Raw genomic sequence first — 13599 nt, forward strand, 5'->3', positions numbered from 1 at the left:
GCACTGAGACAGTCAAAATTTCAGCTTAGGAAACAAGGAACAAACAGGCCCCCTGGGTGCCTCAGGGTGTATGTTGTGGCCCAACACACTAGGGCAATACAGGGTAATGGTGATGCACCTGCATGAGAAGCATGGATGGTCATCGGTTGCAGAGGGTCAGGGTTTAACCAGAGGTTTGGGAGACTTTCTTGAACTTCTTGAATTCTTGCAAGCTGATAACTATTTTATTTTTTTTAAATATTGGATTATTGTACAAGGGCTTGGGTGGGAGGGAGTTGGCAGCGTAGTAGAGGCAGGCTGGAAAGAGCTGCTGTGATTTTGCGTTTATGAACAGTTGTGCATTTCCCGAGAGCAATCTGTAGTTTATACAAGATAAGGGAAGAACAACACTTTCCCCTCAGCTGCTTGTGCAAGAGCAACCCTGGTCTGTCAACAGTTGCTCCTCTTGTAATTAAAAACAAAGAGCCTGTAATCTGTCCCTATCTCCTGCTTTTCCCTTTCCCTGGCCAGAACACTCTGTCTCGTGCTGGGGTGCAGGTTTATGCCATGCCCCTGTCTCACCTCCAGCTGCAGGGATGGGCCTGTTCACGCTCCTCAGGAGCAGTTCACGTGAACTTTCTTGTGTAAGTTTCTTACTTTTGCAAAATATTTTACAAATGTATTGGGGGGAATGTGTGTGTGCTGTCAAACATGTTGTGTTGAGCATCCAAAGGTCCTCATCAGGCAAAAATGCAGTTTGAATGTTGTTACTCTGAGAAAAGAGCTGCTGATGGCTTGAACCTCCAAAGTCCCCTGGTCATGTCTCCATGCGTGACTGGCTGCTGACCTGTGGTTTTTCACTTATCAGTGCAAAAGTGTCATCTCGAGTGTCTGCTGGCCAGTGGTTTTGCAGGCTGATCAGCTGCCCTGCAAAAAATCTATGTCCAGATAGTGTTTTTTCTCTCTAAGCATTTTTAGTGAAAGCAGCTGCTCTTTAAAAAGAGTCACTAGGGTACAGAAAAGTGGAAAAAATAGATAAGAGCAGCATCAGGAATAAACAGACAACACTTATTGATGATAAATTATCTGTGTGCTTAATGTGTGTCCTGCATTGTACCCCGACTGTGGGAAGTGATTTCCTGCTAGCATTCTGGTGGGGATGACCTCCCTTGATGGGGCTGGAGAGGTTTTGGTTGTGCAGGCAGTAGGGAAGGCGTGGGGACCTTGCATCATCGTGGCTGGAGAGCAGAATCTCTTCAGAGAAGTGTTTTGCTCTCTTATTAAATGGAGCTCAGCAGCCAGAGGGCAGATCCCCAGGGGCTGCGTGCTCCCTTCCTAAACCAATATTGCACAGTGGTTGTGAAGGGAACTGGTTTTGTTTCACAACTCCTTTCCACCTTCCCTCTCCCCGCTCCCCCCATGTAGCGTTATCTCCTGACATGATGCCATTAACTCTCTAATTAGCCCTAGGGGTGTTCTGGGGGAGATAACAAGGCTATAGGAGCTCAAATAAGCAGCGTGCGCAGATGTTTACCCAGGGTCGGAGGGCAGGGCTGTTGTGACAGGCGATTGCCATGGGGGGGGCATGCTCCTTTGGGGAAGGAGAAGCCAACCTGTGCTGTAGGCAGAGCCAGGAGCTGAGGTCTTTTCCTGCCCTTGGCAAACTATCTCTTTATCATGCACTTTTAAAATGGGTGGAAGAAAAATGCAATTTTAAATACTTTGAAAGCAGATTGATCCTCAGTACTGAGCACTTGCAGCCTGGCCGTGTTTCTAGCTTGAAGGTTCAGACACTGGAGTGCTTTCTAAAGGAAGTTCTGGGCATTGGACCCATCCCTGGGTCAGAGGTGGGGACACCAGGAGGCCATTGAATTTTTGTTCATGGGTACAGCAAAGCAGTTAACCCTGTGAGGGCCAGGGGCATCTGTCTCTCTCCTGCCTATGGATGAGCTGCACCTCCCATGCAGTGTCCCAGCCTGTCCTGGGTGCTCACAAGGCTATATCCAGTCAGCAGCAGGCAGGATGCATCTCTATTTTTTCTTTTTTGTTTATATATTTGTTTTGTCTTACTATGGAGGATTTTTTTTTTTCTTTTGAGTGGGGAAGGCACCTATTTATGTGCTGAGTTCTTTTTTCCGCTCTTCCTTATGGTCTGAGCAATGAAGACCAGCCCTGCGTGATTTTTTAGGAATGAAGGGTGACTTCTATCAGTCTTTTTGAAAGTATTTTCTTTTTCCTCTTTAACCTGGCTGCCTGGTATTGCAGTCTGTCATGTCTGTCCCTGTAAAGTCTCCACTGGAAAGACTTTCAAAGCCTCTTGGCAGAGGCTTGGTTTTTTTGAGCATTCAGCAGTTATTCAGATGTAACAAAACAAAACCCCAAACCCCACGTTCTACTTTTTCCCTCCTCCTCCTGTTATCTCAGTCCTAATTTATAAACATTTCTGAGCTGAGTGAATGTCACAGTCCGTGGTGACGCGGTTGATCCAGATGCTATTTTTATCACAGAGTGGAGAGGTCTGAGCAGATTTTTTTTTTTCTTTGATCTGCAGGAAATTCTGCATGAACCGCCTAATGTGCAGGCAGGTGTGCACGCACACACACACACTGCTTCCAAAAGAAATTACCCAATCTCCAGTTAACACTATGATTCTGGCAATGACATCTTCAAATGTTGTGATTTAACACACGTTGCGTCCTGGATGGTTTATTGAGAACTTGGAGTTGTACTGGTGAAAGAGACCAGGGCAAACTGTACAATAGCATGGGGAAAACACAGCCAAACAAAGAGCCTGAATCAGCAGTTTGACTTGGCTGATACCTCATTTTGGAAACTTAAGGGTCTTGTTTGCTTATTATTTTGTTTTTCAACATACCAGCAGGAGCCACAAAGCATTGCCAGAAGCTTTCTAGCATATCCGAGTCAGACCTGGGAGGTTTGCAGCTGAAACTTTCAAATCTAACTAGCGCTTATTATTTGTAGTTTCTTACAGTATTGGACATACTTATTTTGAAGAGATTTCCTTTACCGAGGCTGAGCTGCTTTGCTTTTTTTTAAGTTCAGTCCTACCGAGCGTCCGAAGTGTGTATTGCCAGGCTTTGCACAACTCCTGATGGTTTGGGTTGATTTCTTTATTTTCTAGCTTGTTTTTTTGTCTTGTTCAGAGGTGGAGGAGATTTTGTGACTAGAAGAATAGAGTTAAATCTTATTCGTCTGGCCTCAATATGAAGCAATTTATTTATTTTAACACAGGGAAGGAGGGCTTTTACCTGAATCTGTCTGTTTTTTCTGACTAGACTAATTGGTATAATCTCCATCTACAAAGATTGCCTTGCCATGACTTTCGACCATCACAGTTGCAACAGGACTGATGTCAGTGTTTCCCTTGGAGACCTGTCCAGAAGGCTCAGATAAATGATAACTATCACTGTCCCATTGCTGAGGAGTGAGTGTGCAGTTTGAGGAGGTGGGGGGTGTCCCATTGGTTTTGTGACTCAGCTATTTAAACACACACTATTTCAGGGAGTCAGCTTTCCCCCTGAGAGACTCTAAGAGATGCTGCCTTGCTGCTATTAACTTGTTGGAGAAAAACTATGTGAAATTTTTGCATCTGCAAAAGCAGAGAATCAAATGAAATTCTAGGAGCTTTTCTTTCTCATGGTAATGTAGAAAGGCGAGTGATCAAGCCCTCACTCTTCCCTTGTGCCTTCAGTGCCTGTATGAATATTCAAGACATAACATCAGCCCATGGGATAGGGGGAAGCATCTTGTGAAGGGGGTGCATTTGGGTCTGAAGGCAATGAAATGAAATTTGGAGCCCTGGGATAGTGAGGGAGGTACACTTGTGCCTGGGCTGCAGCAGTGTTGGTGGGTGCAGTGTTTGGTGCACGCTCTGTTACCTCCTGCCACCCCTGTCAGGGTGGTGGTGGCCTCCTTTGTGTCACTTGTGGATGACTGATTTGCAAAAAACCACTTGTCCAGCATCCACTTCAAGGTGACCGCACAGGCTAATGCCTCAGAAACACTGAGCCAGGCTGGGGCTGTGTGTACAGAGGGCAGGGATTTGTGCTGACATGTCAATTTATTCATGCTATATACACTTCTCCTTGTGTTTGACATGCAGATCTCTTTGGATAAACTTCCACATATCTCTGTGTAGTGCATCTGAGTGTTGCTTCACCCACAACCACCTCCAGCCACCTGTGGGATGGAAGATAGCAGATACCCAACACAACAGTTCTGCATTAATGACTTGGAAAAGGAGGATCTTATGAGTTTCGTAGCACAGCTAATAAAAGAGGGTTTTGCAATGACTTGCTGAGGCTGGAGGGTCTCTTTATGTACCTTCTTCTCCTTTTTCTTTCCCCTCTATAGCTTTTGAATTCATGGGTCAGTATCAAAAAAACTGAGAGTTTTCACCGGTCAAAAGGGTTTTCTAAACACAGCATAATTTTTTCCATGCTATTAGACAGCAGAAAATCCATAGGTGATCTCCAGCTTGATGTCTAGCTCCACGCAAGCTTTGCAGTGGTGCTGCAGAGTGACCCATTTGGCTAACGGTGCTGTGGCTGCTCCCTGCAAACCTTGCCTCTATCTCCAGATTAGCGCTCGTGTGGCTTTTTGGCTTGTACCCATCTTGGGTGAGATCAGGTAAGTGCACCAGACATAGCCCCTGGTGTTAGGTGGTGGAAGATAGAGAGGAGGGGAAGGGGCTGCAGCAGTGGTCTGTTGAGTTGTTACTGCGACGTAGGAAACCTGTTGTGTACACAGCAGTCTTTTGCTGGTACTTCAGGAGGTGCACATGGACCCAGCCTGGGCTGGGATGTTGCTGGTGGTGGTAGGTAAGGCTCTCCCTTGGCTGGAGAGGGCTCAGCGCTCCTCCTTGCAGCCTGTTCCTGGAAGCACCTCCTCATGTTGTGCTCAGCTAGGAGGAGGCGGGAAGGTACATTGGAAATGTTTGCAACCTCTCTCTCTTGCTCCCAGCAGTCCTTTGTTGAGTTGTGCTCGCAGGGTTAGAGCTAAATGAGACACCTACCCTGCTTCTTGTGGCAAGGAGCCGTTGCGGGGTGGGGAGGGCACCATGATCCTCTGCTCTGCATTTCCTCTGGTGTTGGTTCCTGTGTAAAGATCATTTTTGTGCTGTTTTATTGGTGGCAGTTTTGTGAATGTCCTGCCTGTCTCCAGCCTGGAGAGGCTGGTGTGAGCTTGCAGTGTCCAGATCATCCACTTTGCAGATGGGCAGGAAGTCAGCAGTGGTTCCTGCTGCCATGTGCTGGAGAAGGAACCCTAGAGAGCTGTTAGCACCTTGAGCAGCACAGACTGCCTACTTTCATCTCCCTGTGAACCTGGAGTCCCCTCCCTGTGTGCTCAGGGAAGTTGGGGTTAAATGATGCCCAAAGGCGAGGGAGTTGGCGTGGCGGGGAACAGCAGCAGCTCCTGGGCAGAGATGGGGCTGCACAGAGGTGTTGGGGCTGTGGGTGGGTTTCAGCCTTGCAAAGCACCTGGGGGTCGGTTGCTTGCCACCCCCAGTGGGAGGTTTGGGGCTCTCAGTTCCATGCGGGTACTCCACAATTAGGCACCGGTCGGCTTCAGGGTAGTATTTGAGGACCTGCAGTGAAGTGCTGTCATTAGGGTGGGAGGGCAGGTGGCCACACTGCGATCTGGATGTTTGGCTTCCTCTCTTCCCCCTCCCCACCCCTTTAAAAGGTGTTTTGTTTCCCGTGCTCGATGGTGCTCGCCCTGCTCTTTGGGAGCAGGAAAAAAGAGCTGGCTTTTGTTCCAGCCGTACATCCCGCTCGCTCTGAGGGGTGACAGTGGACCGCTTCCAGCGGGGTGTTTTGGAGCTCAGGGTGATCCAGCGCTGCTCCCAGGGGCTGCCGGTGCCAGGACCTCACACTGCTGGGGCTCTGCAGCCCGGATAGTGGGGCAGGATGAGGGGGACTTTTTCTGCTCGTTCAGAGTTAAATTGCAGTGGGGCTATTGTGATCTGCCTGTCTTCTTGCTCTGTTCACCCACAGATCGAGTCCGAGCGGGCTAAGGAGTCAGTGCTTTTCCTCCCTGCCTCTTCAAAATCTCTGGTATTCTGTGGGCACAGCGTCCAGGTGGTTTTCACTAAGTGGTACCAAACAACTTCTCCCATATATTAATTTAAAATCATGAGTGCCTCTGGATGAGTTACTTTTTAAATTTTTTTGTAACCTTTCCTGTTTTAAGCAAGATTATTTTAAGGCTCGTTACCGTGGTGTGAGTTACAAGCAATTGCAAAGGAGGGGGAAAAAAACCACGCAGCTGGAGTGATGTCCTGCGAACACAGGACCTGTTGGCTGTGAGTGTGGACAAGAGCATGCAGACAAGGGAGAACATTGCAGGATTACAGTGCATGAAACGGTGAATGCTTCTCAGAAAGCTCCTTGTGGGTTTTGTCCCAGCCCTGCATGCTGCAGCAGCCAGAGGCTCAGCTGTGCTAGTGCACCGCCAGTCTCAAATGGTGCATCTTGATACTTTCCCAAATACTTTGGACTTTGGTAGCAGCAAAGCCTGTGCCTGGAAAAAAGAAAACTGTGGAGTCTTCTAAGAAAATAAGTTCTCAAAGCGGGTCCTTTGTAGCAATTCCATATCTGTCTTTTGAGTTCCCAAACTTATAGAAAAATGACAGGGGAAAGTTATAGTTTCCTTTCTTTTCTCTCTCTCTTTTTTTTTTCCTTTTTTTTTTCTTTTTTGGGTCATTTCCCCCCCTTCCCTTCCCTTTGCTTTTTAGAGATTGGTGATAAGGAATTCTAACTACTTAATGAGCTGGGAGAGGCCTCTCTCCATTGGAGTGGAGGACTCCAGGTGGCACTTTGACAGATTGGACAGGTAAGGCAGGAGAGCCCCACCTCCTTCTCCTTGCCTATAGTTAGGTATATAAGGGAAACTTCAATTATGCAGAGAGGCACACTCCGAGTCCTGTTATCTTCCAAGTAGCATCATATATTTTTTTTAGGGTCTTCTAGGGGGTGGGAGGTGTTTGTCAAAATCCTGGAGCCAGAAGAAAGAACAGCAGCATTGATCAATTTGACTGCTAACATGTTGTACCTGGAAAACAATGCCCAGTCCCAGTATAGCGAGGTAAGGATTCTAGGTTTGAGCTATGATATCTTTAATACATTTTTATTTTTAGCGAATGTATGTGATTTCTTCCCCCCTGTAGTCCTGAAGTTAGGTGTGGAATATACATTTGTTTTTTGAAACTTTTGTGCTTTGCAATGGGAAGCGGCGTTTACTGGGCTGAATATCTGAATGAGAGTGAGCTTTGAGTCTTGACATTTGGGACAGCAAATTTGTTTTGGGAACCTTGATCAGCCAAACAATATTCTTTCCTTGGAAAAGCATGGCAAAGTAGTCACTTACTGTGGGCAACGTATACAGATTGTGTTTCTGTAGCAGTCTGAGCAGTATCTGTGTTGACTGCATTATAATTCATTTATTAGTCTTTTATTGTCAAAATTGCTGTTCATTGTTAAAAGTTGATAGTATCTAGGAAAGAACCAAAAATGCATTATAAACCCCTTCTTAGGTTACCTTTTCAAGTGAAATAATATCCAAACAAAGGTTCTCCGCTCTAAATGTTGCATTAGTGTCCACGCCAATAGCTCCTTTACTCAGTGCTCTTAATACCTTCCCTCATGACTTGCAGCAGCAACAAGATATTTTATACAGAGTTTTTGTCTAAACTTATTATATGAGGATGAATGTGTGTACAACAGATGCGTTTTTCTAGCCCTCTGCACCGCATGGGTGCGAGTGGAACCCGAAGTTCGGATGCAGATTTGATTTTCTTATTTTACTTTTTTTTTATTTCATTGTTTTTAACCAACTGGGTCGATGCTTTGTAAGGGGGCAGTGGAGAGAATTACTCCACGCTTTGCAAATCTTCGAGGAAGTTACCTGGGGTTGAGGGAGATCTAACGACAATATTGGTTTACATTCCAGCGGAGACAGCAGCTGTGTTGACACTCGTCAGAATGGCAACGCAGCAAAAGCTCCTCTGTGTGTGAGTGTGTGTATGTGTGTATTCCTGGTGAAAATGCTTCAAGTGGAGGGCACGGGGTGTAAGACAAAGCAGACAGAAGCTCAGCCACTTGGAAAAGAAAACAAAATAGGAATTGCAAGGCCAAGAGCGCAGCTAGGAGATGCGATAGCTGGCGAGGAAAAACCTGTTAAAAGTATGCTTGGGGTTTGCACGCCTGGGATGGCAGGTTTGTGACTCGGGGAGAGTGAGGAGTAAGGTGAAACCAGTGTGCTTTCCCCGTCCCCCCCCTCTGCAGGGAGCACAAACGCCCAGCGTGCGTGTGGTTCCTAGTGCTTCTTCCGTGCAGAAGACTCAAATTGGGATTTTTTTTTTTTCTTAGGTTAATTATAAACTCTTAAATGTGGAGAGAGCACTTCTTAGAGTGTTTGCTTGGCCTTATTTGTCTGCTGCTATCTGATCAACTTTCGCTGAATAGCAGCAGTGAGGCTGTGGAGTCCCTATGGTTGACTTGCTGGGCTCATCTGTCAGAAGCGATGCGCTCAGGAGCGTTCTTGCTTCGCTTAAATGACGCTGATCACTGTTGCTGCCAGGGGAGTGTTTTTTTTAAAAAGCTTTAGCTCTGATTTTTTTTTTTTTTAGTTTTTTTTGTTCCCCTTCTTGGCTTTGAACATGGTGCACTGTCTTCGTTCCTCCAGCAAAGCGTTGTATGCTGGGGAAGGAAAATCTGATTAGCATTGACTTGGCTTTGTTTCTGAGAGAGAGCAGACTTTCTAACTACTTGTCTCAAGAGAGTGTTATGCTCAAGTGTTAATGTTCAATTAAAATATATTGGTGATGATGAACCTTGCCCATCCTAAGCTTGAAAACAAGATGTGGTCTTTGGCATGGTTTCCTTGAAAAAGGAAGAAGGAAAAAAAAGATCTCACTGTGGAAATAGAAGTAGCAATTTGTTGCAACTGGTGCTTGCTGGAGTTTAAATTTTAGAACTACCTGTGGATTGGGTAGAAGGTGGCTGTACTAACTCATGAAAAACTTGGTATAGACTACAGTTTGGGTTTAAAAATGGACAAAAGGGAGGGAGAACTCAGTTCCCCCTGGATTGAGATGGAATTTTAAAATGGAGAGCAGGGACTCCCACCCAAAGCCCATTTCTTGGGGTGCTTTTCCCAGCCGTCCCAGGATGCTCACTGCCTGCTTGCAGATGCCGAGCTCTGCCCTCTGCACCCGCTGGCAGTGCGGTGCCTTCCAGCCTGGGAACCAGCCCTGGTGCAGGCTGCGTGGTCACAGTGAGAGCTCACACCATTGCCCGTGGCCCTACAGTGCCTATGCCTGCAAGCGTGGTGCCGAATGCCACAGTGAGATGAGGAGTTTCTCCCAAATGGGCAATATCTGGTTGAGGAAAGCTGAGAGAGGGAAGAAGGGTGTTGAAGTGAATCCCAGCCCTGAAAGGCTGGCGGTGGAACCTGCCCCAACCACTTTTCCAGCTTAATCTAACCCAGCGTATGATCTATGTTGACTATAAGAACGATTAAGCGCTTTGTTGGCAGAGTACTGGACTTGATGACCCTGGAGATCCATTCCTGTGTTTTTATGAGTAGGAGATGTGAAAAAGAGAAAGACGTTGAGGTGGTTATAATGGAGTGATGAGGTGTGGATGCATAATAACCCTTTGGATCTCATTATGTCTTCCTACCTCATCTCCACATCTGGAATTTTAGTTGTTGTGCGCAAATGTTTGCAGGGGAGCATGGAAAAAATTGGGTGTGAAGACAATATCTGCAAATTTTTCCAGTCTTGTCCAAGTTTCCTGGGTACTAGGAAGGGAGGATGAGTGCGATAGATATTCCCTTTAGGGACTCTGGATTCTTCTGCATTTTGGCTGAGAACACGACGCCGAGTTTGGAGTGTTTGCTAAAATCAAATTAAAGCATTGCCAAAAGAATAAACACATCTTGTTCAAACACTGATAAGAAATATGTGCCGTGACTTTTGATTATATCCTTCAGCCTTCCCAGAGATCTTTCTGCTCTTTGTGAGAGAAAGACAAATTAAAAAATCTGCTTCCGTTAAGATTTTTATCATAGTTCTAGGAGGGGAGTCGGGGAAACTTCTTTTATACTAAAACATCTTGTATTCTGCTTTATGGCTTTTTGGCAGCATTCCTTCACATTGGAAATTAAAAAAACCTATATACAGATTGCTGCAAATATCTTTGAAGGTTAGGATAGCCTGTTCAGAAGTGTGCATTTTTCATTTTGTTTTTCTTTTCCCTCTTAGCTTTTTAAATAATAGTTCAGGTGCCAGTGTGTGAGCTGTAGTGCCCTGGATGCAAGTCCTTCCTCTTTGCAGGAGCAGACATGTGGGCCTCTGGGGTGGCCTGGAAGGATGTCCTGAGGGACCTAGACATTCCTGGTGAGAGGAGCATTTCTTACACCTATTTGGACATTGGATCAGCAAATGCTACTTTAAGGAATCTGAGAATTGAGCTGTAGTTCACTTTCGAGATCAGCTTCATCAGTGTGCAGTAAAATTGTGACCGGGGTCTATTGTCCTTGCTGTCAGCCTGGATTTGGCTGTAAACCACCAAAGAGAGCAAAACCATCACCCCTCTGGTGCTGCTTTCCTTGGCTGGTTTTGTCACATGGCAGCAGTCACCCTGACTGCCAAACCACCAAAGAGAGCAAAATCATGGCCCCTCTGGTGCTTGGCTGGCTTTGTCACATGGCAGCAGTCACCCTGACTGCATTTAGTAAAGGCTCTTCCCTTCCTGCTGCCGCTTCTCTGTGGTCCTCAGCCATACCCCAAAGGAAGCAGTCTCTGAGGCACCCTGTATGGTCACTGCCCAGGAGAGCAGCCCACCTCCTCCCTTCATCCAGTCTGGAGGTACAAGGGAGAAATGCTCATCTGTGCAGTACCCTCTGTATCTCAACCTACCCCAAGATGAAGGCACTTGGATAGATACTACATGAAGCCTAATGAGTTTCTCAACCTGTGCGGTACCCTCTGTACCCCACATCTCAACCTACCCCAAGATGAAGGCACTTGGATAGATACTACATGAAGCCTAATGAGTTTCTCAAGGAAGGTTTTGACTAAACCTGACCCTCTCTCCCTTTCCTTCCTCCTCCTATTTGTGATTAAGTCTCAGGTTTCTGCTGGCTCCAAGGCAAAGAACTCCTGATCCCTCTGGAAACCTCTCCCTGAGCTGTGCAGGGTTCAGGTACAAGTGCTGTGCCTTTCAGTGAGCTCTTTATTGAAATAGTAGCAACACCATGCACATTTGAATACAGTCGCTCTTTAGGAGCAAGAAATAGGGACATGTGTTGGGGATTGCGTTCCAACTACGCTTCTTGTGTATCCATCCTTTGGTTTTGCTGTAATTGCACTTAAGGGTCTAAAAATTTGTCATGTGATATCTTTTGTGCAGTCTTGTGAGACACATGTAGTATTCTGGGGCTGCAAAGGTCTTCTGCAAGAATGTACGCTGTATAACCAGCTACCTTTTCCTCTGAGATGTTTTAAAGCTGCAGTCTAACTGCAAAGGTTTAACCTGAGATAGCTAAACCTAAGGTTAGATATGCACGTATCTTTTGGAGAGAGTAAATGGATGCTGCTGCCCTGCTTGTGTCTGCTAATGAAGAGATTGAAGTAGTCTAGAGAGATGGGCAGCAGGAAGACTTGTGTCTTGCCGTGTGCTCCCATCTCCCTCACAGCTGAAGCAAGACGACCAGTCTGGGGGAGAAACACAGGGAAAGGGGAAGAGTTGAGTGTGTTTCCAACAAAAGTCCAACCACTTGTTATTGGAGCAGGTTTGTCATATCATGGATGGTCCTCTGTTGTTTCATAAGGTACTGAAAATTTTTGATGACATCAGTCTTGATCTTACAGGTAATGTGACCCCACATTGAGCAGAAATTGGGGATGTTACATGGAGAAATACTTTCTTTGCTTTAGGTGGAAGGACTAGAACTCACCAGTCTAAAGCTGTGGGTGTAGCCCAGAAATAAGTGATTGTAACCTGCATGTGGGTGGAAAGAATTAATGAGTGTATCCTTTAATAGACAAAAATGAAACCTGATGACATTCTGTCCGTCTGCACAGCTTTAGCTTCTCAGTGTGTGACATGTGAGACTTTTGCAGGAATTAGGATAATTTGGCTGTGTGTAAAGTGTCCTTACTGCTCAGTAACACACATTTTTCCATTTGCACAATAATGCACTTACACTGGACATCAGATTGGAAATTGCATCTCTGTTTTCCAATTTTCTGTGCTGAAAACAAGGGTTAATAAGAACTATGGTATCTTCCCAGTTGCTGGCAAATTGTTAGCTTGCTTCATTTGGCAAGTAACTTAGACTGGGCATTTTCTAGAATTAAATGGTTTTCACTGTGAGAGATAGGAAAGAGCTGCAATTGCAGTGCAGTGAGGGTACTTTGTCTTGAACCAGTGATTGTAATTGGTGCCCCCTTTTTTGTTTGCTGTAAGTTGGCCTCAGTTGAGATAGAAATTATATGGATAATTTTTTCCTGTTCAGGATTCCTCCTTGGGGAATACAAGAACAGCTGTTCTGACTGGTTATTTTTACTAGTATTGTGGCTTGAATTTTCCACAATGTCACCAACAGCTGAATTCTTTGATTTCTTCTGATACAAGCGCAGTTATGTTATTGCCTAGCTCCCTCAGGAGCTGATTTTCTTTTCACTTTGTCTTTTTTAATAACAAAGTAACGGTTTTAAGTCAGGTGAAATTGCTTTTCTTCTCTCCCTGTCCCTCAAGCATAGAGATACAACAAAAGGAAGCTTTGTCTGCTTTGTGTATGTCTTTCAATCCATCTGGTGGTGACCTTTTGGGTTGTGTCTGCCAAGTTATCCCTAGCGGAAGGGTTTATTTCCAATCGCAGCTCTCTTTTCTGTGAGACAGAAGCTTCACTACTTCCACAAGGAAGATGTGGCATCTGCAACAGAAAATCTGTGGATGTGGGATTTGAGAGCGTGTAAACCATGTGCTTTGCGCCTGCTTTCCTCTGGAATACGTTGGCTGTAACTAGTGGAGAAACTACTTATTTCATTATCGTGAAGGGCTGAATAAAAGTGGGTGTTGCCTGGCTCAAGGCAAATTTTAAATTCTATTTACAAAATGTTCCCACTGAAAAAAAAAAATCTGGAAAGGCTTCAGAAAGGAGCTCTTGCACCGATGGATTTGCGCTAGACACTGTTAAGCCCTGTTATTTTTCTGGCACTGCCTCCAACGCCTCTTGAGAATGTGCAGAGTAGGCAATAAAATGAATGCAACTCTTTTAAAGTGAGGTTGCATAAATCATTAGAAAGAAGAGGAGCTTCTCATATACCAACAGCAACACTCCACTCCATCCTCTCCAGCAGAGAAGTGAGCTCAAGCTCTCTGTGCCACTTGGCCAGGATTAGTGTCAAGTCACTTTTGGTATCAAGTGGAATTAAGAGAAAAATATTTTTTCTTTGAGGGTGTTGAGCTTCAATTTTATTTTATTTTTTCACTTGAAAGCATTTTCCAGATTCTCTGCTGTCTCAATGCCATGATCGTACTGCAGTCCCTTGACAAGTAACCAAGGCCATGATCTTAGAGTGATACG

At 45.5% G+C, this 13599-nt stretch overlaps 1 protein-coding gene across 3 annotated transcripts in view; it reads left to right on the top strand.

The window, feature by feature from the left end:
• The first annotated feature begins 6932 nt into the window (after positions 1–6932).
• TP63 (tumor protein p63) overlaps positions 6933–13599 on the top strand; it is a 68976-nt gene continuing 62309 nt past the window's right edge. For all 3 annotated transcript variants that reach the window (XM_014945740.1, XM_014945741.1, XM_014945742.1), the window contains exon 1: positions 6933–7086. In XM_014945740.1, coding sequence (XP_014801226.1) covers positions 7045–7086 — 42 coding nt within the window. In that variant the 5' untranslated portion in view covers positions 6933–7044. The remainder of the gene's footprint in view (positions 7087–13599) is intronic.

The sequence above is a fragment of the Calidris pugnax genome, unplaced genomic scaffold, assembly GCF_001431845.1.
Source record: "Calidris pugnax isolate Ruff unplaced genomic scaffold, ASM143184v1 scaffold111, whole genome shotgun sequence".
Taxonomy (NCBI): Eukaryota; Metazoa; Chordata; class Aves; order Charadriiformes; family Scolopacidae; genus Calidris; species Calidris pugnax.